General features: G+C 39.2%; 1 protein-coding gene across 2 annotated transcripts; it reads right to left on the reverse strand.

The window, feature by feature from the left end:
• Positions 1-438: 438 nt before the first annotated feature.
• amfra (autocrine motility factor receptor a) lies at positions 439-12,191 on the reverse strand. Of its 2 annotated transcripts, none has more exons than XM_046859771.1 (13): positions 11,349-12,191; positions 11,153-11,245; positions 10,188-10,352; positions 9,725-9,877; positions 9,591-9,631; positions 9,299-9,431; positions 7,783-7,916; positions 7,562-7,672; positions 3,987-4,177; positions 3,576-3,709; positions 3,321-3,455; positions 1,059-1,249; positions 439-915 (listed from the first exon to the last, which is right to left on the reverse strand). In XM_046859771.1, the coding sequence occupies exons 1-13, from the start codon at positions 11,592-11,594 to the stop codon at positions 717-719; spliced, it is 1,926 nt and encodes a 641-aa protein (XP_046715727.1). In that variant the 5' UTR covers positions 11,595-12,191; the 3' UTR covers positions 439-716. The 2 variants fall into 2 exon arrangements, with proteins under 2 accessions (XP_046715727.1, XP_046715729.1); XM_046859773.1 differs by having other exon boundaries at positions 3,576-3,679; positions 11,349-12,190.
• Positions 12,192-12,382: the final 191 nt, after the last annotated feature.

The raw sequence follows: 12,382 nt of genomic DNA on the forward strand, positions 1-12,382 counted from the left end.
GCAATTCTCTAGATTTTAGAAAAGAGCTGTTTTAAGACCTTTAATTTAAACCTGAAAAATCTCAAATCAATGCCATCTATTGTGATTTTTTTCCTTCATCATATGCTTAACAAATTTCTTAAGGTTAGCTTGTGTCGAAGGTAAAAGCCCCAAAACTAGACATCCTAAAGCTTCAAATAGAAAAATCACATATCAGGGAAGGGCCCAATGCAACCGTCCTAAAATAAATCAAATGCAAATAACACTTGCATTGTTATGGTCCTGAAAGAACTGAACTAAACAATGCTCAGGCCATGTGATATTTGAGATACAGCCTATTTTTGATACTAACAGAACTGAGGAACTTCCAGGCATCAGATTCACAACTCTTTCCTCAACTCAACTGGTGAACCCATTGTTGTTTAAACAGATTAGGAATTTAACATTTCCAAAAAGGTATAAACGACACATGCATAGCCTTTATTTTCATAGACACAGCCAAGCAGGTGCATCATATGAAAAGTACATGGCAGACAAGTCTTAAAACAAAGTGAGCACTGAAACCTATGAAACCAGTTGGTCTGCTACTATTGGCCATGGCTGGATCATGGCACAGGTGAGTGTCATGCATGATTTGGCTTTATTTGAGATGAACATGACCAGGAGCTCATTTCCCCTTTCATCACAGAGACAGCCATGGAAAGATGAAGATGTGGCAGAACCCAATGGGTTACCCCTCAGATAGGTGTGTTCCCATGCCCATGCAAACGTCTCTCAGCTGCAGCTGCCAGCATCCTGCGACGCAATGTCACAGGGTCTGAACGGGAGTCCTCGAAAGAGGATGTGAAATAATCATTATCCTCCTCGTCTTCCTCGTCCTCAAACGCAGCACCAGAAGTGGTGAAAGCTTCTTCTACACTGCTTTTCAGATAGCGCCTGAATGAAAACCCCCACAGACAAATTAGGTCATAGAATGTACAATATCAATCAACTGCTGCAGTGGAATAAAAAAAACACTACAATTAACAATCTTACTAGAGATGGCAAGAAAAAAAGAACAGCAATGAGTATTAGCAGACCTGCGTGCTCTCTGCAGCAGCTCTTCTTTCCTCTGGTGCAACATTCGCTGTCTCTCATCTGCAGATTTTGAGAAGCGGCTGCCACGTATTTCAAGGTCCTCTGTCTCTGCAGTGGTGGAATCTGAACCCCCGCTAGCTCCTGCAGGCTCCTCCGGGGTTGGGACCATCTGAACCGGTGCTCGTTCCAGGGGCTGGGAAAAGTGATTTAGATACACACATTTAGATACACAGCCTTTAGATTGAACTGCCTCATTTACCTTGCAGGTACATCCATTTAACATTATAGTAAAACAAATGTTATGTTGGGTCTTCGCTCACCAAAAAATATTCTTTGTGGAAAAATTACATTCCTCTATTTTTTTTTCAGAGGCTCAGCTAAAATAGTAAGTTGTACAAGACTGCACCTTTACAGGGACACCGAATTAGCATCTCGCTTGGGAGGAGTGTCTGACTTTGGGAGGAGCTACCGCAACTATAGCAATCATGTTTAATCTTCTAAAGCATTTCAACACAAAGGCAAACATAAGACTTTATTTACAGAAGTTTCTTTTGTGCATTAGAAAACGATAGATTCTATTGACAGAGACATGCTTGAAGGCTCCACCTTCCACTCATGAACCGGCGCTCTTCCACACGCTCGCACCCTCCGATCGTCCATGCACACGCCGTCACATACATATACAGTGGGGGAATTAATTGTTTGATGCCCTGCTGATTTTGTGAATGTAACCTATTACAAAGAAATAAACAGTCTAGAATTGTTATGGTAGGTTTATTTTAACAGAGGAAAAAAATATAAAAAATTAAAATTAATATTATATATAAAATAATTTTTATTTGATCAAGTGAAATAAGTATTTGATCCCCTACCAACCAGCAAGAATTCTGACCACCCCACACCCAACTTAGTCCTGTTCCTTAAACAAAGAACTCCTAATATCAACTTATGTGTATAAAAGACACCAGTCACAGAATCAACCCCTACCATTCAAACCTCTCCTGGAGATAAGGATGATTCTGAGATAGGTGAAGGATCAGCCCAGAATAACATGGGAGGAGCTTGTTAATGATCAAAAGAGCTGGGACCACAGTCACCAAGAAAACCCGCCAATGTCTCTTTGTTCAAGAATGCACATGAATAGGCCCATCTAAAGTTTGCCAACAAACACCTGAATGATTCAGAGAAGGCTTGGGAGAATCTGATGTGGTCAGATGAGACCAAAATTGAGCTCTTTGGCATCAACTCGACTTGCCGTGTTTGTAGGCAGATAAATGCTGAATATGACCCCAAGAACACCATCCCTAATGTCAAACATGGAGGAGGAAACATTCTGCTTTGGGGCTGTTTCTCTGCTAAGGATACAGAAATACTTCACCACATGAACAGGGCCATAAACTGTAAAATCTTGGATGAGAACCTCCTGGCCTCAGCCAGAACAGTGAAGATGGGTTGTGGATGGGTCTTCCAGCATGACAATGACCTAAACCATATGGCCAAGGTAACAATCTGATGGTCTTGTAGCCCATTCCAGCCTTGTGCAGGTCTACAATCTTGTCCATGATGTCCTTTGACAGCTCTATGTTCGTGCCCATGATGGTGGATAGGTTTAATGGAAGAGGTTGATTCTGTGACTCGTGTCTTTTATACACACAAGTTGATATTAGGAGTACTAAAGGGACAGGACTAATTTGGGTATGAGGGAGTCAGAATTCTTGCTGGTTGGTACAGGAAATACTTTTGTTTTACTCGACCAATACCAAATAACTTATAACCTCTCTTTCATGTATTTTTTCCTGGATTTTTTATATTCTGTCTCTCTCTTTTAAAATAAACCTACCATAAAAAAATCTAGACTGTTCATTTCTTTGTAAGGGTAAGTAACAAAGGGTAAGTAAGTACCCTTTGTAAGGGTAAATTTACTAAATCAGCATGAGATCCAAAAATGATTTCCCCCCACTGTATACTGTATAGTTCATACATTACAGTACTGAAAATTGCTCTGTTTTTTACATAATGTCATTTGTTAAATTAACAAATTACAGTATATTACCCAACACTGATCACAACTCCTCGGTAGGCTAGGCCATGTCTCGACAATAGTTTCAAGTTACAATGGTGTAACGCATCTCAATCAGAAGTCGGGGACTGCCACTAATGTTAATTCTCCATATACAATGTTTATTTTAGTAAAACTCATTTTAGAGTTTTAGATTAAAAGGCAAAATCTCTTAAAAATGCTGCTGTGGGAATGTGAACTTTACCTGAACAGGAAAAGGCACCTGGATCCTGCCCTCCAAGATGTTGTCCGTTGTGACCTCCACAGAGCGAGTGAGTTGCAAATCTTGGAGCACCAGATGGTAAGGAACCTGGGGGAACATCTCCTGTATCTGATGAGCCTAAAACATTCAGGTAGAACACTCTGAGACACAGGATACCAAATATTTACCATTCTATAGATGATACTATAAAGATGGCAGCACAGCTTGAAGAATTCATAAATGCAAAAATGTTCTCACCATGGCATTGAGCTGCGAGTTGTTGACTTGTGCGATGCCCAGGATGCTTGTTGTATGCATAACTTCTACAGAGAAACTTGGGAGCCAGCTAGCAATTCGTGAGCCTAACAGAAGTGGTGACATTAGGAGTGCAACTAATTATGGGATATAAAAAATGTATAATCAAATTAAGCCAGAATAACAAAATCTGATTATAAATCTCAAACAGAAAGACATTAAATGGCTTTAATTAAATAAGAAAAGTTAATGTGATATAAGAATATCTTTCAAATATTGTTAAATTGACAATCTATGACAATCAAACAATACACATCAACCAGACATAATACACCCGAGTGGTTTTAATAAATACAGATATATCAGGACTAGTAAAGCCATTAAACATTATGGTAATGTAAAAACAGCTTATACCATCAAAGTGAAAGAAGTGGTTATGATGGTTAAGGTGAGGTCTGACATCATTTCCAGGCCCTGCAGCCAGGTTGCCATCGACTGGTGCCCTCTGCCCCTCCCCCCTCTCGCTCATGCCCTCGTTAATGTTCAGTGACATGCGGCATGTTGGACAGGACGTGTCTTGCTCTAGCCATGAGCGGAGACATGAACTGCATGTAAAACATACACAGAGTTATACATGATAAAATTATAATCAATAATTGTAATATTTAAATTAGCAATAATATTTGATATATATATATATAAAATATATACACACACACAGGGAGTGCAGAATTATTAGGCAAGTTGTATTTTTGAGGATTAATTTTATTTGAGGATTTAATTTGAACAACAACCATGTTCTCAATGAACACAAAAAACTCATTAATATCAAAGCTGAATATTTTTGGAAATAGTTTTTAGTTTTAGCTATTTTAGGGGGATATCTGTGTGTGCAGGTGACTATTACTGTGCATAATTATTAGGCAACTTAACAAAAACCAAATTCATACCCATTTCAATTATTTATTTTTACCAGTGAAACCAATATAACATCTCAACATTCACAAATATACATTTCTGACATTCAAAAACCAAACAAAAACAAATCAGTGACCAATATAGCCACCTTTCTTTGCAAGGACACTCAAAAGCCTGCCATCCATGGATTCTGTCAGTGTTTTGATCTGTTCACCATCAACATGGCGTGCAGCAGCAACCACAGCCTCCCAGACACTGTTCAGAGAGGTGTACTGTTTTCCCTCCTTGTAAATCGCACATTTGATGATGGACCACAGGTTCTCAATGGGGTTCAGATCAGGTGAACAAGGAGGCCATATCATTAGATTTTCTTCTTTTATACCCTTTCTTGCCAGCCACGCTGTGGAGTACTTGGGCGTGTGTGATGGAGCATTGTCCTGCATGAAAATCATGTTTTTCTTGAAGGATGCAGACTTCTTCCTGTACCACTGCTTGAAGAAGGTGTCTTCCAGAAACTGGCAGTAGGACTGGGAGTTCAGCTTGACTCCATCCTCAACCCGAAAAGGCCCCACAAGCTCATCTTTGATGATACCAGCCCAAACCAGTACTCCACCTCCACCTTGCTGGCGTCTGAGTCGGACTGGAGCTCTCTGCCCTTTACCAATCCAGCCACGGGCCCATCCATCTGGCCCATCAAGACTCACTCTCATTTCATCAGTCCATAAAACCTTAGAAAAATCAGTCTTGAGATATTTCTTGGCCCAGTCTTGACGTTTCAGCTTGTGTGTCTTGTTCAGTGGTGGTCGACTTTCTGCCTTTCTTACCTTGGCCATGTCTCTGAGTATTGCACACCTTGTGCTTTTGGGCACTCAGTGATGTTGCAGCTCTGAAATATGGCCAAACTGGTGGCAAGTGGCATCTTGGCAGCTGCACGCTTGACTTTTCTCAGTTCACGGGCAGTTATTTTGCGCCTTGGTTTTCCACACGCTTCTTGCGACCCTGTTGACTATTTTGAATGAAACGCTTGATTGTTCGATGATCACGCTTCAGAAGCTTGGCTATTTTAAGACTGCTGCATCCCTCTGCAATATATCTCACTATTTTTGACTTTTCTGAGCCTGTCAAGTCCTTCTTTTGACCCATTTTGCCAAAGGAAAGGAAGTTGCCTAATAATTATGCACACCTGATATAGGGTGTTGATGTCATTAGACCACACCCCTTCTCATTACAGAGATGCACATCACCTAATATGCTTAATTGGTAGTAGGCTTTCCAGCCTATACAGCTTGGAGTAAGACAACATGCATAACGAGGATGATGTGGTCAAAATACTCATTTGCCTAATAATTCTGCACTCCCTGTATATATATATATATATATATATATATACACACACACACACACACACACACACACACACACACCACACACACACACACACACACACACACATACACAGTGGAACCCGGTTATGTCGATGTCCTAGGGGGTTGCCAAAAAGCATCGAGGTAACCGATGATCGACTTAAACGAAAATCAAAATGGCGGCAATATATTAACGTGCTTGAAATTTCTTTATGTACATGATGTGCGTTGATAAATGAGAATGTGCATGCACGTGTTTTTGAAGGTTTTTTTTTTACACAACAGCGTTGCCGCGATTTGTTTGATGAAGGCATGCTATAAAAATACATACAGTACATGTTTATCTGTCAGGAATCCACCTGCCACGCCCCCTGAATTTTACAAATATTTTTAACATAAATAAGCCAGTGTCTACACTAATGTACTTTACACAGGCTTTAACAAAAGACACGTTACACTCGGTATAACGGGTGAAATATGTTGCACAGAGGAGCAGAGCGGTATTTTGGGAATAGCCTGGCACTGCATTTATCCAGTATTACTGCGTGTGTTCAAGACGATGAATATGTCCTTATTATTTTCTTTGACTAACCCTTAACGCTGTTGCCAAGAAAAATAAAAAAGCACGAGTTTTGGAAACCTGTCTGTGCTTATATGATTTCTGTTGGAACTGGAGTTAGTGAGCTCTCCCTTCACCCAGACTCAACATGCTACAATGGCTTGTATCTAAACAGTAGCCTCCCAAGTAAGTCATTGTTCACTGTCTTCCTCCTTCCTTTCACAACTATTTCTCCCTGAAGTTTATCTTTTGGCGTCGTCGTGCGTGTAAAAAAAAAAATGTATTATTCTGTGATACTTTAATATTAATTTATGTAATTGAAATGCCTTGATTTTATTAAGTTTTGTACACAGTCATAGCCATAAATGCAATGGTAATAATAATTGTCATAATTTCTTTCGGTGTTTCGGTTTTCGGCCTTGCTTTCCTCTTTTTCGGTTTCGGCCAAGAATTTTCATTTCGGTGCATCCCTCCTATCTATCTATATCTATATATATAGCTATATCTTTTTTTTTTTGTTTTGGTTTTTTTTTTTTTACACACACACATTATATTATATATATACAGTGGAACCTCGGAGCTCGCGAGGGTTAGGGACCAAGACCAGTCATGAGTTCAATTTTCGCGACCTTTGATACGCCCTTCCAACCCAGTAAAACCCAAAGAACACTATACGAAATCGATTTAAATGAGTAAATAACACTATTTCACTCCATACATAATAAAAATAGTTTAAAAGTATTTTTTAGACAATTTTAATGAGATAAACCTTGATTAGAAAGGTTAAAACTAGCGTTTTGAGCAGCTCACGGTTGCTCACGAGCCGATCTGAATGAGAGTTGCCGGTCGGAATGAAAGTCGCGAGCATGCGAGGCCTCGAGCTCCGAGGTTCCACTGTGTGTGTGTGTGTGTGTGTGTGTATATATATATATATATATATATATATATATATATATATATATATATATATATATATATATATATATATATATATATATATACACACACACACACACACATACACACACACATATATACATATATATATATATATATACACACACACACACACAAATCGGTATATATATATGAAATTGCTTTTTTATAAGTCTCCATAACAAATTAATACAGTGCTGTACACAGCTTACCTATGAAAAAGGTGTCCACAGGGCAGCTTCCTTGCTGAGGTCATTGAGTCCCAGCAGATTGCACAGTCATCATTATTGGCAAGAAGCTCATCTGGGGTCGCTACTGCAAATCTGCCAATGACAAACAGCAAAATAGCAAACATTTTAGATCCCAAACCTAGACACAGAACAAACAAAATTAAAAGCTTTAAAAACTAAATCCAAAAAAATGGCTTCCTAACCTGGACTCCATATTATCAATGACGCGCAAGTAGTTTTTGTGGCGACGGATTCTCCTCTGCACCTCATGGAACAGGTAGCGAAGCTGCATAAAGATCACCAGGCTGGCCATTGACAGCCAGATATTTCCAAAGAGCTGAGAAGAGGAGGTGATTTCAACTGATCAAGTAAAGCTTCAACAACAACTGGTATAAATCACAAATAAACTGTATCCACCAGTCTTCCTTTCCAGACAGTTTATAGATTATATAAAAAGTGTTAGTTGTGCTCTTAGATTGTATCATATTACTGTCTGTAATGTTTGTTTGTATGAAACTTTACATACAAAGAAAAATTTATGAAAGAGCAAATCTTGGATTTAGGTTTTGCTTACGATATAAATAATAAATAATTTGGCGACCAAAAATAATGAATTGCGAGTAATATTTTGCCTAGATCGCCACCTGCGACCATAAAATGCATGTTATGACCGAACAATCTTAGGTTATGACCTTTTATGTGCGTGTTCAGTGAGGAAGGGCCTATCGCATAATTTGCTGATGTAATGGAGACGCACGGAGTTAAAGCGCCCAAAATAACCGGACACTTAAAGCAAAACATCTTTCTGCATCAGAAATAAACATGTTGAAACTAAAAATATCCGACTTTTTTAAACAGTCTCCATCTCTGTCCAACACTTCTGCTGATGACACCCCTGTTAGTAAAGCAGGCTCCAGTTGTGCCAGCGTTGGAGAAAGGAAGAACGGAAGAGACACCGAGGACCATCTTTCTACGTCAGTCAGTGAAAACATCAATAAAAGTGCCAAAAGACATTTGAAAAACTTGTTGAATTCAAGAGATTTCATGGCTGAGGCAGAAAATGACGCAGAAAATGTTTTGCAACGTTTGCTCCAAAACAAGCAGAGAAATTGCGGGGAAACTTCTCATTACCGAAACAGATCATTTCAAATAAAAGACAATAATAAAAAATATAAAAAAACCCCGATCATCAAAAGCATAAAAATGCTTGTGATCACAATCGCGAAGAGCGCTACAGAAAACACCGTTAGGGCTTGCAGCGTCTCATGCCTGCGACTGTGCACAGAAAAAGAATAAAAAGAGCTGAAAATAAAATTCAACACCGAAACACGACAGAATTGTATAGTTCTGGTATAGTTTCCTGTAAAATGCCGTCAGTTTGTGATTAAATGTGCTGAGAGAAAATTGCCCCAATTGCTTTATTTACATTTATGGCTCCTGGCAGATACCCTGATGCAAAGGCATTGACAATTATTTTAATTTCTACAGCTGAGTAGTTAAAAGGTCAGGGGTCTTACTCAGAGACCCAGCAGTGGCAGCTTGTTGGTGCTACCTTCCAATCAGATGTCCACAGCTTTAAGCTACCACCTCCCACTTCACTAATTCATGATTTGCCTCTCCCTTACGTTGAACATGGTTTATAAAAGATGTCTCAGAGTATTAGATTAAATTAAATACTTAAAAATATATATAATATTTTAAAACTGTTAAAAAGCTCACCAGCATGTGGATGTGATGCATCAAGTCCAGGCAGAGAAGAGTGAGCTCCATAATAAAGTCAGTATAGTAGACATAGGTGCCTTTGCTCTCCCATGTGCCTTCATGGTTCAGGTCCCACAAGTGAATCGAGTACCTACAAAAACCAGAAGCAAGGCCACAGTGCTGTATTTCCCTGCATGCACAGAAACCTGAGAGCGCTAAAGAGCTCCAGAGCTCCAGTTTCACAGCCTACAAATGACACACTGTAGATGGTATGCTTGTACTGGATACTAAAGACAGGCAAAAAGCTTACCTTGTAAGAACATGTCCAGTGCGCACTGTAACAAGTAAACACTAAGGGAAAAGGGGGACAAAAATTATATTTGGCATCTAAAGGGATGAATTCACAACTTATTTAAAGAAATACAGAAATTAAAAGCTTCTTGCCTCAGCAGTCATAAAGGCAACAGTATGCATGCTATGGAAATGGCCAACAAGGCCACAAAGCACAGCTAGACCTCCACAGCACAGCAGCATAGACACCAGAAGAGACAGCACTCGCACATGACTGCTCATAGGGGTCGTCGGAGAAAAGGACAACTACAAAACAACGGGTAAATGAGAACAGTGTAAGAGAAACATGGGAATGTTTGTGTTGACTTCATTATACCTTTATTTAAGAAAATCTGATTAATGGCACAGGCTTGAAAAAACTATAAATGTGTTGTACACTTATCAGTTCTTTTTGCACAAATAAAGTGCATAACAATTTCACTAGTGAGATTGCACACAAACTGTTTGCATCCCCCTGCATCCCCCTGCATTCCCTATACCACATCAGAGTCATGCTTCTTGTTGGGGGTCTTCAAGAACTTGAAAAATTTTGACTGAAGGTTCCACAACTACTCACATATTCAAAGCGATCTTTACAGAGCTGGACCATAAGATGAACGAAAATTAGAACGGCGAACCACAAACACCACAGCACCAATTCTTCCACGCTTTGCACGTTCAGTACGCCAAATATGAAGATGAATTTATAGAAGATGAAGTTCCAGAACTTATCCTTCAAGTGCTGCCAGGAAAAAAGTATATACATAAATGCACAGGGGGTTATTTGTGAATAAGGGTTGATAGAAGGTTTCAAACCTGCCTGCAGTAAAAGTTATTTTACAAAGTGAAAGCAGAAACATTTAATAGTACGAGTATGGTGGTGATCAAATGTAAATAGTATGAAGGTTCTACCACATGGACAAGTGGTACAGGTAAGATTTCAGAATGAAAATGTATTTAATTGGCTACAGTCACATAGCCAATGTTGGGAGGTTGAGACGAGAAAAACTCATAATATGGCACATTTTAGGAATCAAATATAGAGGTTTTAAAAAAGCAGTTATTTAAAAAAATTATTAGCAACCGTGTTCAAGATTCTCTTTTATCTACCATCGATTGCATTAGGTTACATATACATCCTCAACGCTAGTTTAAAGTTAATTAATCTAGAGCAATAATTCTCTAACTAGATGTATATACTTAACCTAAAATGCACATCTTTTTTTGGATTGTATAGAATTAGAGCTGACATATTTTACAATCTCATCCAATGACCTTACATATCATCAGCATGTCTTGGTTTTTCTCAGTTTAAAGCATCTCTAACAAATCTGTGATGATAAACATAAGATAAATAGACCTGTAATATCATCGCAGTATGTTAAACGTGAAATAAGTGCAACCCATCCATGTTCGTTATTATTGCAATAAGTCAAAAAGCAAGAATTTATAATAGGAGCAGAATAGTTGTATTCTCGTACTTCATGAGGATGCAAGACCTTTCAAAAGTGCCCACTCGCTCACCAGGCGATCGGTGCTTACCTGTTTCTCACTGACCCTCAGAGGACCGAAAACAATGCACTGGATCACTTTGGCAATCAGCATGAGGACACAGCATGCGGTATTCACCAGAACCTGTGAAAGACATGCAGTTTACCTTGTCAGTATTCTCCTACTCAACAACAAAAAAAAAAAAAAACAAGCAATGGATAATTCAAAAATGGGTCAAAACACGAACCCAAACAAACAGGCTGTCTGAGCTGAGATTGACCAGCATAGATGTGGCCCCCTTCCCATGACGGTCGGCTTTATCCTCTTTAATTTGGTTTGTGGAGCTGCTCGGAGTTTCATCAGAAGTTGGCGCTTCAGTCTCTGTCACAGTTGTGTAGGCACTTAACAAAGTCCCAGCCAGCAGCACTACACTAAGAGCGGTGTAGGTCTGTAAACTGGGCCAAGGAAATCTCTCCAGAAACACCAGAGGCATGGTGTCAGTGTCCAGTGGTCAAACTACTCACAGTATTAGTCACGGATATGCAACAAAATGTCTTTCAAGCCAAATAATACAAAATAAAGACAATTCTATTACAGTTAACTGTTTTGAGTAGAAAGATTTACTCTGAAACCTGACTGGTTCAAGACTCACGTTACGTGCAAACGACAGACTGGTTTGCAGACATTACACAGACGGCGGGTTTCACTGTTTCATTCGTGTCCGTCTGTAGTCTCATCACTACAGGTTTACACCACTGTTAACAAAACGTGGGATACTAGTTTTTAAAATACCGAAACACCAATACAAGAGTTAATACCCTGATTTTGCTTCGCAGCGTTTATCGACAGTTAGCTGTCAGGCTAGCGAGCTAACAAACTATTCAAACGCTTAAACACTCTAAAGCGGATTATTATAAACTACACCGCGGTTCACACATCACCCCCGAGTGGTCTCCTACGCCTTCGTCCACTCCACTATGAGATCCGAGGTATAATATAAGACGTTAAACTACATGCCAGAAGGTTGTAGGATCGTGTTTTGTTGTTCGAGTCGTTTCTGAGTTTCGCCGCCCCACCCCCCTTTAACGTCATGAAGCTACTTCCGGTGCTTACGCAAGGCGCTTGTGCGCGTGTCGTTTGCTAATATGGCTGCTAATGAGCAAAATACAAAAACTGAAATAAAAAAAATTATTTTAAATTGTATTCAATATAAAATAGTATATATTTTAATAGTAAAATTGACATGGGAATGTATTTAATATGGTTTTGTTTCATTTTTTT

The sequence above is a fragment of the Silurus meridionalis genome, chromosome 10, assembly GCF_014805685.1.
Source record: "Silurus meridionalis isolate SWU-2019-XX chromosome 10, ASM1480568v1, whole genome shotgun sequence".
Lineage (NCBI taxonomy): Eukaryota > Metazoa > Chordata > Actinopteri > Siluriformes > Siluridae > Silurus > Silurus meridionalis.

Bases quoted from the DNA above. Each gene is read 5' to 3' on its own strand.
- amfra (XM_046859771.1), bottom strand. From the start codon at position 11,594: ATGCCTCTGGTGTTTCTGGAGAGATTTCCTTGGCCCAGTTTACAGACC. The intron at 11,246-11,348 runs GTTCGTGTTTTG...TGTCTTTCACAG, and splicing joins CAGACAGCCTGTTTGTTTGG to GTTCTGGTGAATACCGCATG. The intron at 10,353-11,152 runs GTAAGCACCGAT...TTTTCCTGGCAG, and splicing joins TGAGGGTCAGTGAGAAACAG to CACTTGAAGGATAAGTTCTG.